Source organism: Photinus pyralis, unplaced genomic scaffold (assembly GCF_008802855.1).
Source record: "Photinus pyralis isolate 1611_PpyrPB1 unplaced genomic scaffold, Ppyr1.3 Ppyr1.4_LG1, whole genome shotgun sequence".
Taxonomy (NCBI): Eukaryota; Metazoa; Arthropoda; class Insecta; order Coleoptera; family Lampyridae; genus Photinus; species Photinus pyralis.
In genome coordinates this window covers 38,814,411-38,828,202 of record NW_022170249.1, presented here as the reverse complement: position 1 = coordinate 38,828,202, position 13,792 = coordinate 38,814,411, and the positions used below count along the sequence as shown (strand labels likewise).

The 13,792-nt window shown below is 33.3% G+C and overlaps 1 protein-coding gene across 3 annotated transcripts; it reads left to right on the top strand.

Moving 5' to 3' along the window:
- Positions 1-2,543: 2,543 nt before the first annotated feature.
- LOC116181973 lies at positions 2,544-8,434 on the top strand. Of its 3 annotated transcripts, none has more exons than XM_031502442.1 (7): positions 2,544-2,673; positions 3,330-3,694; positions 3,761-3,906; positions 3,955-4,363; positions 4,418-4,550; positions 5,227-5,357; positions 5,420-8,434. In XM_031502442.1, the coding sequence occupies exon 7, from the start codon at positions 5,782-5,784 to the stop codon at positions 8,257-8,259; it is 2,478 nt and encodes an 825-aa protein (XP_031358302.1). In that variant the 5' UTR covers positions 2,544-2,673; positions 3,330-3,694; positions 3,761-3,906; positions 3,955-4,363; positions 4,418-4,550; positions 5,227-5,357; positions 5,420-5,781; the 3' UTR covers positions 8,260-8,434. The 3 variants fall into 2 exon arrangements, with proteins under 3 accessions (XP_031358302.1, XP_031358310.1, XP_031358295.1); XM_031502435.1 differs by lacking the exon at positions 2,544-2,673 and having other exon boundaries at positions 3,267-3,694.
- Positions 8,435-13,792: the final 5,358 nt, after the last annotated feature.

Below are 13,792 nucleotides of genomic sequence, written 5' to 3'. Positions count from 1 at the left end.
GCCTTGTATCTTTTACTTGTACTTAGCCATATACGTCGTTAATCTGTTCTAACATTAACATGTTGGCCGCCGGCACCGACAGGGAAAGCAGGCATGTTCCAAATGAACATCTGGGCCGCCAGCAGGAAACCAGGCCGTTTTTGGTGTGATACTGTTTTCGGCCTTTCGACTTCCAGCTCGATTCTCGTTTCCCTTGGTAGTGGATTGTTTGACTAAATTTTCCAAAACGCCCTAGGTTCTACGTACCTAGTCCAGTTCCGCGGATGCAAGGGAGCGTGTCATATTTACCCGTACTTGTGGGAGATTCCCCTTTAACTTTTGCACCATACTGTACTTGAATCGCCGCTCTGACTTCCCAGAGGATCAACCACCGGTGCAAAATTTGATTCTAAACAAATTCATTTCTCTTAATTTTTTCGCTTAGAGCAATAGTTAACGAGATCATTGAAGTAAAATGCGAAAAATGAGATTTTTCCTTTTTTTCTTCGTTTTTTGTTTATAACAATATGTCCTAGGAGTTTCCGGTCAGGGGGACTATGATTTTCGGATTCGGCGGATTTTTTACATGGAATTGGTCTCGTTTAGTAAAGTGACAACATCCAGTTTGGACTACTTTTGAAGCTTATTTGAAATGCTTAATATTTGCTATTATCCGCCTTTGTATCTGTAATAATAGGAGACAAACTCCATTGAGTAGGCGATATTTTTGTAAATTAATCCATTCGGTGAGTAGAAAATATATTTACAATCATCGACATTTCACACACAGAACTTTTAATGCACCCCAGAGTAGCTACTGCATTACAATGAATATTTAATGTTTAATATGCCGACAAAACCAAATAAATATATAACGCAATAATCATAAATAATGAAGTCGTTGACTGAAACTATTACTGTAAACTACGTTAATAGAGTTATAATTCTGAACAGTTGTTTAGTTTTCAGTAGTACTGCACCATCTGTTATTTATTTATTTATAAATTTATTATCAGCAAGTGTTTTAGGGACACGTTTAAGTCAAACTGTTAATTTCTTTAATTATTTTAAGAAATATTATATACACATGTTCTTCTCGTTCACCTTTTTATAAACCCATAAATTATTGTTGTACCCCTGCTTTGTTAAATGTGCAATAAATTTCGGATGAGAAATTTATTTTCAAACGAAATAATTTTCCCTCCGTCAATTACCGAACACAATTTAAGTTAAATTGTCTTGTACACTTGACAAAACTAACGATTTTAATTTTACATTTACATAAAGAAGTGCACTTTTTAAAATTACGAAGCAGCTTCTAAATTCGAATTCGAAAACTTATTCCATCTAAAAGCACATTACGTTATATTTATTGCCATTACGCTGCTATGCTCTGTGCCCGCGATACAAAGGATTCAATTTTTTCCTCAAATATAGTCACGTTTACATTAATTGCTTGAAATAAAAACAGGTAGCGGCTACGGCTACCCGTTTAGATTACGTTGGCACGAAAGTTAATCGTCCTGTTTGTATTCGGGGCCTTAATATACAAATAAATCAAATTTTAGTAAATGGATTTTGCATAAGTTAATACCGTTCAAGCGTGGTGTTACTACCTGAGCGGCCCCTTTGAAATATACCTGAACCATTGTCGCGAGGATACGCTTCTTTTATACGTCAATTGCAAGTCCATAACTAATTAGGTTTAGACGTATATAGAGAATTCGTCACGAGATGCATTCGTAAGCCACCCATTAAGGTTTCTTGCAAACAGAATGTGATCAGCGAATACCAAAAGTTTTGCAGTTACTGCGAGTTCCCCCATTTTAATTTAGCTGTATTAACGTTTTTGCATTTAAAGTAATATCATTGAATAAAAACACTATAAGAAGCATAACCCCGTGGAAATAAAGCGCGACAGAGATTGAACTGAGAATATAATGGGATTCAATGGTAATATGTATCAGAATTGCATTTCTGAGTTTTTCATTACGGTGTTACTTTGTAATTTTGTTGCATTTGGCTGGTGCTTAATTAGTATTTTGTTTAAACCCTTTAAATAATTTTAAGATTGCTCTCTTTCATACCATTTTAGTATTTTAGTGGAAATATAATGTTATTTAAAGCAATTATAAAGAACTGCACTAGAAATTGAACTAGGTACTTCCATATATACTGCACTGAGAAAAATGATTCAAATAAATAGTTTAATTAACACTATCTTAATTGTGGTTAGTACATTTTTTATTAGAGCCAAATGACTTGGTTAATTGTAGGGAAACAAACAAAAATTCTAAGACAAGTCAATCACGGCACATTTTGTCTTTTTTGGGACAATTATACACATCTTAAGGGTTAATATAGGATTAGCCGTAACAGCAATTCTTTTTACTTGATCTACATACACTAAGCACAAATAGTAAACTATTTGCCACAAATAAACAATATACTGGCAGTAATAACTAATATATTAGCTACTGATACTTGAATATCAAAGATGAATAATTTTTTATTAGTTAAATGCGCAATTGGTTCGTTTTTAATTCAAGAAAGACGCAGTCAGTCATTGTCTTTTCGCATGTCTGCACGTGTTGTAAAACTTAACTTGTGTCTATGTACTTGACTATAATATGTGCTCGTTCGAAAATTTATTGCAAGCGTGGGGTTTTGCGTGCAATATACCCCATTTTAACGGTAAGTGCATTATTATTTTTGTCCATAATTAAATTTACCCATTAGAATAAATCTAACGGCGTCACAATTACTTCTCTTCTTTGAATGTATATTATAGGTACAGGATTTTGGTGTAAGGTTTCAGCTTTCAGTTTCATTATTTATAAGTTCTGCAGACGAAACCGTCAGCATTTTATACTTTATGCGGTATAGGTACCTATGCATTATGCACCCAAACATAACAAGTTTGTACTTTGTTCTGATTTGAAATATTTTCGTAAATGCCCAATGTAATCTTGTTACGAATTGTCCTCGGAATTATCCAGTCACCAAACCATACTACCCTCCGTATAATAAATATATAGGGCCAGGGGTCTAATATCTATATATCTACCTTTCATTATATCGGTTAGGTACTGTGCGTATTTGCAGAAAACACCCATACACGTCAAAATTTAGGCGAGATTTAGATTATAAATTGACCTTCAACGTGAAAATGTGATCCCTATACCTTCAACCCCCTTCGCGAGTAACAGTTATTACTCCCAATTTGTTAAATGAGAAGTATTTGCTTTCAATATATCGTTTGAAAGATCTCTTCATTCATTATTAAAAAATGTTTTTGTAATTTATTGCAAATGCAAATAACACTTTGCTATTAATTAATTGTGTCCTAGAACAGGGCATTGATGACGAAAGCTTCGATATATTGGACGGTGAAACGATTCAAATTTTGTTTCCCAAGAGCGGACCTCGCCTACTTTTCAAAAGAAGGTATATGGAATATCTGCAGCAAAAGAAGGCGCAACAAATTAGTCTAGATGTATCAATATCAAAACCTACTACTTCTGCATCAATTGCCTCAGCGTCAACCGAGACAGAAAGTAGTCAATCCGACATCTTCTTCTTTGAGCCCGATAAAGAGCTTTTAGAAGTTTTAAGTTTTCCTGATGAATCTTCAAATGCTACAAAAAGAATTTTAGAAGATAGAACTGAGGACTACGTAAATAAACGAAGCAGTACAGACTCTCCAAAAAATAAGGTAAATGCATTGCACCATACCTTGTCATTTATTTTTTATGTGTTGTAATTATTGTAATAATTTTAGAGTTTAGAACAATTATTCCGCAGTACACCTGAAGGACAAATTATTCTAGCAAACAGAGCAAAATTGAATAATGACTTACGATCAAAAATTGCTAAGATAGTTGTAAGGTCTTTATTAGATTGTTCCGAAGGTCAATCCAGGATAGAGTAAGGTTGACAACATATTATGTTTTTTTCCATCACTGTGTATTTTAGAATAAATACTTTACAATTTGTGAGAGCTGCAAAAGAGATTGCAGAGTTGTTTCCAGGAGAATCTGAACATACATACTACATTCCTTATTCATCATCAAAAAAGGGACTAAGACGTCAACCTGCACGTGGAAAATTATGGTCTAGGTATATTAATTTAAAGGCTGCATTGCGATTGGTCAATGCTGCTAATGCAGACGTGGAACAAGAAAACGTACCTTCTACTTCCAATACGAGTTATGATGAGGAGGAGAAAATAGCTTTTCTCAAAGTAGCAGTAGAACCATTTGACAAAATTTTAAGTTATTGGGAAGATACATACTTAATCAGACAAAGAAAATGCAAAAGTTATGAATTAGAGGATATATACAAAGAATTCCCTTGTTTAAGTCTACATTATGGAATAACTTTAGTGAGTATTATTAAAATATGTTTCGGTTTCTTTTAGTAGTGTGGTTTGTTGTAGTTGGAATCAGACTTCAACCATAGTAATGAAGAAAAAATTGATATAATTTATTCAGAGTGGCCAAAAATAGCCCAGGCAATTATCATTGAAGCTAAAGAAAGACAACTTATTCTGAAAGAGGATGTTATAAAAGGTAACAATTTTATTCTTATACTTTGCAAGGAAACACCCCTCAAAGAATGTTTACTTGTGCATACAGATTTTAACAGATATAAAGTATCTAAATGACATTTCTGGATGTCAACTGTGTATTAAATTTTTGGTAAGTACACAAGTTTACATCCAGAAATATCTTTTTCTTATAATAGGAACACTTGTGGAAACTTAAATTGGAAACAGATATATCAGGGAATTTTATGCAGATTAATTTCTCGATTAATTTCCCCTTTCAGAGTTACTTGTGCAAATAGTTTTAACAAACTCTTAGTAGGTAGTTTGTTCTCAGATTTCTGGAATGATGCTATATAAAAACTCGCCCTGATTAATGCGGTCTTTATTCATAATTCCCGGTCAATGTGAATAATTGAGGGGAAGAAATGTCGCCTTTGGAAGTTAAAACTAAATTTGATTTCCCATGCAAACAAAAATTCCATTGGTGACTTGAGACAACTCTTTTGATTGCATAGTACTTCTGCTAATATTATGAATCTGAGAAGTTAATGAGTTTTTAAAAAAATCATGCCGGGAGCTGTGCAAAAAAATATCCTCTACTAATTATTCACACTGATCGGGCATTATGAATAATGACCGCCTTAATTACTTTGCCCGGAACATATATATACACTTACATGGTACGTATATTTTTCCAGATGTTAACTCCAAGGCACTTTTAGTTCTACCATACCTTTTTTCGCCCGTTACTATTAGGAATTCAAAAAAAAGAGGAATTTGGAGACCATCAAGGTCAGAAGTACAAGAAAGTTTTCTTTTCAATGTCCAGGTTGGTACAAAAAAAGCAAAAGTGTTGTATAATATACCTACTTTGTACTTGCTTTTCTTTAGGAATTTGCTGAAGCAAGCAGTATAGTGGAAAGAAGAAAACAGAAGCTCCATTCATATGATCTACCCCTTCAACCTTTTGGAGTAATTGTTGGAGATGACTGCCAAGATGTAAGGGCATTTTATGTCTTTATTAATGGTAATAAATATACATGTGAAAGTGGAATAAGGTGCCTTGAACTTCTTTATAAAAGTTTTCACGCTTTGAATTTAGAGTACCCTAGTGAATCGAAACACGTCTGGTACTTTGTACAGGAACTTGTTTTTAAAACTAGTGTTAGTAACAAAGTAGGAAGTACGAGTAGCGTCATTTCAGACATTAATTTTCATTTGAATAACTTACATTAGTTTAATAAATACAAAAAATGCCTTCTTGCAATAAATGTCAGGCTAATTTTAATAACATTAAATCGTTAATAGTGCATTTGAGACTTTTACATGGTCTAACAGATAACAGTAAATTTTGTTGTAACGAATTTCAGTGTTATAGGGACTTTAATTCCCTTAATTCCTTTAAGAAACATTTAAGTAAAAAGCATGGCAACCATAGAACTAACTCCATTTCTAATACAATTGCTATTAACAGCATTAATATACCTATAACTAACATTATTGAGACATCATCTTTAATAGACCATAGTAGCACCACTGACACTTCAAAAACACAAAATATGATCATTGAAGATAATCTGTTACTAGAATTTCAAAATGAACTTAAAAATAATACATTATTGTTTGTAACTGATTTATATGGGAACACAACATTAACACGAAAACATGTGCAGTGTGTAATTGACAAAGTGGAAACATTATTTGAAAAGCCATTACGTATTTTTGAAACATACCTGTCAAACGTGATTAGCGAATACAATATTTCTGAAAAAGATTCTAAATGTTTGAATAAGTTTTTGCATGAATTTCAAAATACATTTCAAAGTCTTGCCACTGAACATAAACGATTTGCGTTTTTAGAAAAGTCCGAGCTCTTCATTCCTCCTGAAGCATATACAGTTGGGCAACGATATGACAGATTTAAAAATAATATTGCTACTCCACAAATTTATAAAGCTCAACATATTCCAATTCATAAAGTTTTAAAACATTTTATTCTTCTACCAAATGTATTATTGGAAGTTTTGCAATATTTAGAGGAACTGAATTCTGAATTAGTAATATCAAACATAGTTCAAACCGAATTTTGGAAAAATAAAATAAAGGGTTTTGAATCCAGATCATTAGTTCTACCATTGTTTGTATACTTTGACGAATATGAAAGCGGAAATCCATTAGGATCCCATTCGGGCATTCACAAACTGGGAGCTGTTTATTTTTCCCTCCCATTTTTACCTATCAGGTATAGAGCAAAATTAGAAAATATATTTCTATGTCTTCTATTTCATAGCTCGGACTTAAAGGACTTCGGAAGTAAAATTATTTTTTCAAAATTAATTGAAGACTGTAATCACTTAGAATCGAGCGGTATAACAGTAAATATTTCAAATAAATATTATACGATCTATTTTTCTATTGCTTTACTCTTAGGAGATAATCTAGGGTTAAACACAATGTTAGGATTTACCCAAAGTTTTCGATCCAATTATTACTGTAGATTTTGCAAATGTAGTCGTGTCGAAATGGAAAAGTTAGTTATCCAATGTGACAATAAGATGCGAAATCAGAACAATTACAGAAAAGATGTTCATGTTAATAATATCAGTGAAACAGGCATAAAGGAGGAATGTGTTTTTAATACTATTAAGTCTTTTCATGTTACTGAAAATTACTCAGTTGACATATCCCACGATATTTTCGAAGGAGTAGCAGCATATGATATAGCGGAGATATTATATCAATTTGTTTTTGTGGATAAAATACTTTCTGTTGAAATTATAAATACTCGAATTAAGTATTTCAATTATGGAAAAGAAAGTAATAAGCCACCTCTGATTAGTTTAGAAAATTTGAAGAAAAAAAAGTTAAGAATGTCATGTGCAGAGATGAAATGTTTTATTTTATATGGCGGATTGCTATTAGGAGCAATTGTCCCTGAAGATAACCAATTTTGGAAACTTTATTTGTTGTTAAGAAAAATAATAGATCTTGTATTAGCAGATGTTGTAACTAATGAAACTTGTTGTTTACTAAAAGATTTAATTGCTAAACACCACAGTCTTTATAAGGAATTATTTAATACAACATTAAAACCCAAATACCATAATTTAGTTCACTATCCTTTTATAATGAAACAAGTTGGACCATTAAAACATTTATCTTCGTTACGATTTGAATCAAAACACAGAGAATCAAAACTAAGTGCTAATGTAATTGCATCTCGAATTAATATTACTTATAGCTTAGCTCTTAAGCATCAATTAAAGTTGGTTCATAGGCTAAATTCAAAACAAGGTTTTTCAAATAGCATTAATTATAAGAATAGCAATCCCACTATAATTACATCTGTTTTGCCAAATTTCAATATGCTGGAATCGACATCAACATGTTCTTTTAACAATTTCAAAGATGATGTAAAATTTTGCAAAAAAATTGAAATTAATAACTCGAATTATGAAATTGGTAGTATAATTTGTATTGCAGCAAAGGAGTTGCCAATATTTGGTTGTATAACTCATATAATAGTAAATTCTCAAGAGGAAATCTGTTTTATTTATGAAGAATATAAAACAATACTATTCAATAAACATATACATTCTTTTGAAATTTGCACTAATACAAAAGTAACAAAACGAATTCTTGATTCCAATGTTTGTTACACTTCAAATCTTATCATTTCATCTGCATCAAACAAAAAATATGTGACACTGTTTGGGGGCATTTTTGTATAATTACTTATATAGTTTTTATTATTTGTTCTGTTTAAATGGAGATTACTTTAGGTTATAATTTTTATAGAAGGCATGTAATACTTTAGTTTTCTGTAAGTAGTTTTTGTTTCTATAAAATATTCAAATTAAATTAATGTTAGCTTTAACTTAGTTTTAAAAAGTAATACTTGTTTATTTTTTCTGCATTATACGAGATAATTTTGTTTTATACTTTTCTATTTTTTAAGCTCAAAATATATACATTTTATTGTAAATAATTCTTTTATTAGGTACTAATACACCAGCTATTTGGTGTTAAAAACACTGATTAATGATAATAATGTAATACTGATCATGATAAATATCCCACTATCTGGAAGTAATATATAGTGTTATCTATCATCAATTTCTTATCCTTTACTGTTACTAAGCTCCATATTAATCGTAATAACTCGAACATTTAGCGTAATTATACGCGAAATGTATGGCTAATATTTAAATAATAAAGACAAATATGCAGGATAATGATGTCAAATGATGCATCCATCTGCAATTAATACTGTAGCTATTTACCACGAATTACTTAATATTCACTATTAATAAACAGCATATTAGCTACAATGACACACTATAATCACCACCATTAAATATAGAATATATATGGCTAATGCTTAAGTAATACGGGCAAATACATAAACGAGACGCCTTTAATAAAAGTTTTTATTTGCCCCAAACAATTTATAACAATTAACCCAAATACTTGTGTCAGAAAAATTTGTTTATCGACTAGAAATGAACTGTATTATTGTCCCATATTTTAATATATTTTTTATTTAGGAACAGTGAATATATATTTACCAACAATAAACATTTTTCTCAGTGTGTGCGGCAAAAAGTATGGACCACCCGTAATAATTTGTCATTTTTCAGGTTCTATGAAAAACGCTTGCACGCATTTTAGTTTTTCAGTTTTCTACATTCTGACTACAGGAGTAGTCAAGATTCACAAGAAAATTTCTTGACTACCACAACAACCCCAAGCCACAGCACCGCAATACAAAAACCCACTCAAATTTCTTACAGAATACCGTCATATCATGAGTTTCAGGCGTCAAATTTATATCACCCCCACAAAGACTTCCACTACTATACTTATCAATCATGAAAACATATCCTACAGAATGTTTCTCACTTACTATGACTTGATTTGCTTCTCCTGTAAGAGGAAGGGGCACATTGCTAGCAGCTGTCTACAACTTACACAATCGTCTGAAATTGATACGAATGCTCCTCAACAGAATCACATCGCACTTCCATTATTTGACAGAGTTGACTGAAATAATTAGCCATATATCAGTCTCGCAAAAACGCACAGCTACTAACACCTACTATGTATGTTAAATATATGCTATCTAGAATACTTTTTTAGGATGCCACAAAAATGTTGGGTACCAGGTTGTAAAAGCAATTACCTCTCCTCGAAAGGAAACTAGGTGAGTACGTTTTCTTTCCCAAAAGATGAAGTCAGGCGTATTCACTGGCGTCGTGCCATACCTCGTGTGCTAATATTATATAGACAGCTTTGATTAATTAATGTCATATTTTTTATTTGATTAAAGCCTAAAGTTTGATGGTAAATTTATTACAATTTAATCAAATAAAATAAAATGGAAAAGCTCTTTAAACCAGACAAGTTTTCTTCAAACCCTGATAGTCCTACGGCTCAACAAGAATGGCTTCATTGGATTCGACTATTCGAAAACTTCACTGAAAGATCCGAATATGTAGTGAAAGACGAAGATCAGTTGCAGGTACTGTCAAATTTTTTATCTTCTAACGTATTTGAATACATTAACGATTGTAAAACATACCAAGCCGCTATAGATATTCTTAAAGCCCTTTATGTGAAACCGAAAAACTTGATTTATGCTAGACATCAACTTGCAACTCGAAAACAACTCTCAACAGAATCAATTGATCAGTATTTGACTGCTCTCAAGTCGTTAGCCAAGGAATGCCATTTTAAGGCGGTATCTGCTGAACAAAACAAACAAGATTACATTCGAGACGCCTTTATTGCAGGTTTATTTTCATCTAACATACGACAGAGACTTTTAGAGAACAAGTCCCTTGAACTAGATGAAGCAGAAGAAAATGCTCGATCAATTGAAAGAGCAATTAAAAATTCAGAAACGTACACAAGTACATCAAATTCTGATGGAATATCTAATAACCAATGTTATTCAACACGTTCTGGAACTACTTACAAATGTTACTTTTGTGGAGGATCTCGTCACCCGCGCTCTGTTTGCCCAGCTCGTGATTTTATCTGTACGAACTGTACTAAAGCTGGACATTATCCAAAAGTATGCCTTTCCAAGAAGACTAATAGAACTGTTAAAACTTCTGCAGCTCTTAATGATTCAATTGAACCCAAATCATCCTTGGAAGAAACATTCATTGCAAGTATTGTTGGGGCTAGTTCCTTACCAACTCTATCTAAAGCTACTATAGTAGCAAACATTAATGGAAAAATAGCACAATGCCTAATTGACACTGGTAGCTCCAACAGTTATATCAATGAGAAATTTACAATTATTAATGGGTTTGAAATTTTCCCTGAAGGTACAATTACAGTATCCATGGCATCTACCTCATTGTCATCTTGTGTAAGAGGATGTGTTAAAATAGATCTGAAAATATTAGATCACATGTATATAAACACCAAACTATTAGTCTTACCAAACTTATGTGCTGATATTATTGTGGGCCATGATATCTTAAAATCGCATTCGCGACTTGATGTTAATTTTGGTGGTCCCAATCCGCCCCTTTCTATATCTAGCGCTACAGTGTTTCCTCATGTAAATATAGAACCAATTCGAATTTTTTCAAACCTCTCCCCTAATGTGAAACCTATTGCAACAAAGTCACGACGACATTCAGCAGAAGATAATGAATTCATCAGGGAAGAAGTAACCAAGCTCCTTCAAGCTGGAATAATTGAGGAGAGTTCCTCTCCATGGAGGGCCCAAGTAATAGTTACTAAAAATGCTAATCATAAAAAACGCATGGTCATAGATTATTCAAATACTATAAACAAATTCACCGAATTAGATGCTTACCCAGCACCATGTGTGGAGGAGGTGATCTCGGAAGTAGCCAAATATAGTCATTTTAGCACAATAGACCTTGAGTCGGCCTACCATCAAGTTCCCATTTGTGCTGATGAACGACCGTTTACGGCATTCGAAGCTTGCGGGAGACTGTATCAATTTACAAGACTTCCATTTGGTGTCACTAACGGGGTACCGGCTTTCCAAAAATTTATTGATAAAATAGTCGACACTGAAAAACTTTGCGGCGTTCATTGTTACATTGACGACATTACAATTGGCGGACGTAATAAAGTTGAACATGACGAAAATCTTAATAAATTCCTTGAAGTAGCAAAGAAATACCATATCAAATTAAACGAGAAGAAGAGTAAATTTTCTACTACTTCCATTAAACTGTTAGGACATCTTATAAGTGAAGGTTCGATCAAACCGGATCCCGATCGTTTGAAGCCTTTGTTGGAAATTTCTCCGCCTAGTGATAAAGGATCTTTACAGAGAATAGTCGGTATGTTTGCTTATTACTCGAAATGGATTCCACGATTCTCTGAAAAGATTCGTCCTCTGATGAATAGCAAATCGTTTCCTTTATCAAAAGAAGCCACATCAGCTTTTTCAAAACTTAAGAGAGATATTGCCAACTCTTTACTCGTATGTGTGGACCCGAAATTTCCTCTAGTTGTCGAAACAGATGCTTCAGATGTTGCTATCTCTGCAGCTCTCACACAAAACGGACGTCCTGTTGCTTTCTTTACTAGAACTCTTACCGAAAGTGAAAAGAAGTACCCTGCAATAGAAAAAGAAGCTACTGCTATTATTGAGAGTATTAGAAAGTGGAGACATTTTTTGTGCAATCGACATTTCAAACTTATTACTGATCAGGAAGCATTGTCGTTTATGTTCAATTTGCAACATACAAGTAAAATCAAAAACGATAAAATTCAGCGATGGAGACTAGAGATGTCTTGTTATAGCTTTGATATCTCATATCGTCCTGGTTCTCTCAACAAAGTAGCTGACACGTTATCGAGGATTTGTGGAGCCACAAATCACGATGAATTGTATAATTTACACAAATCTCTGTGTCATCCAGGAGTTACCAGAATGTATCACTGGATCAAATCAAAGAATCTACCTTTTTCTTTAGAAGAAATTAAACAAATCACTTCTGCATGTCCCGTTTGCGCAGAATTGAAACCTCGATTCTATAAATCTCAAGAAAATCATCTGATTAAAGCTACAAGACCATTCGAAAGGCTCAATGTAGATTTTAAAGGACCAGTCCCTTCTAACACTAAGAATACGTATATTTTGACTATTGTTGACGAATATACAAGATTTCCTTTTGCCTACCCCTGTCGGGATATGACCTCTGCTACGATTAAAACAAACCTTTACAATCTTTTCTCTATATTCGGGACTCCTGCATATATTCATTCTGACAGAGGAACATCATTTCTCTCGAAAGATCTCATTAACTATCTTCATACACAAGGCATCGCTACGAGTTCATCTACTCCATATAACCCTCAGGGCAACGGACTTGTCGAACGGTATAATGGAATTTTATGGAAAACCATGTCTTTGGCTATGAAGAATAAGGCATTAGAGACTTCGCGATGGGAAGAAGTTTTGCCAGAATCATTACATGCCATACGTTCCCTTTTATGTACATCTATAAATTGCACTCCTCACGAAAGGATGTTCTCCCATGCACGTCGTTCGACAAATGGAATAGCTATACCTTCTTGGTTAGCAAATCCAGGAAAGGTACTAATGAAGAGTCATGTACGAACTTCCAAGTACAGTCCATTGGTCGAAGAAGTGGATCTGATTGAGGCAAATCCAGAATATGCTTTAATCCGACGGGCAAATGGGAAGGAAGTTACGGTTTCTTTAAAACATTTGGCTCCAACAGGGGACAGTTCAATATTTGGTCGTGAAGAATCTACAGGTAAGATCACAGTTTTGAATCTGATCGAGCTGTTCCTCATGTATCAGAAGTTCCTGTCATTGAATCCAATTCCTTCCCCAACCCAGTATTAACAGAAGAACAAACAAGATCGCAACGAGAAAGAAAACTACCGTTGTATCTACAAGACTACATTTCAAAATAACTAGGGGAGAATGTGCTAATATTATATAGACAGCTTTGATTAATTAATGTCATATTTTTTATTTGATTAAAGCCTAAAGTTTGATGGTAAATTTATTACACCTCGTAAAGACTGGACGCCTTCATCTGGGGCTTGTTTGTGTATAAAAATCGACTTTGAACAATTCCCTTTGCCTGATGGTATAGTTAATAAAATGCAACGGCAATGTCAAGATTATAAGAAAATTCTGTGCCACATTTGTTTAACGTGTTTAAATATCTTTCTTCGATATTAAAACCACCACGGCAAAACATAGAAGAGGGGAAAAGAGCAACAAGACGC

Excerpts from the sequence above, each read along its gene's own strand:
- LOC116181973 (XM_031502442.1), top strand. The coding sequence starts at position 5,782 with ATGCCTTCTTGCAATAAATGTCAGGCTAATTTTAATAACATTAAATCG.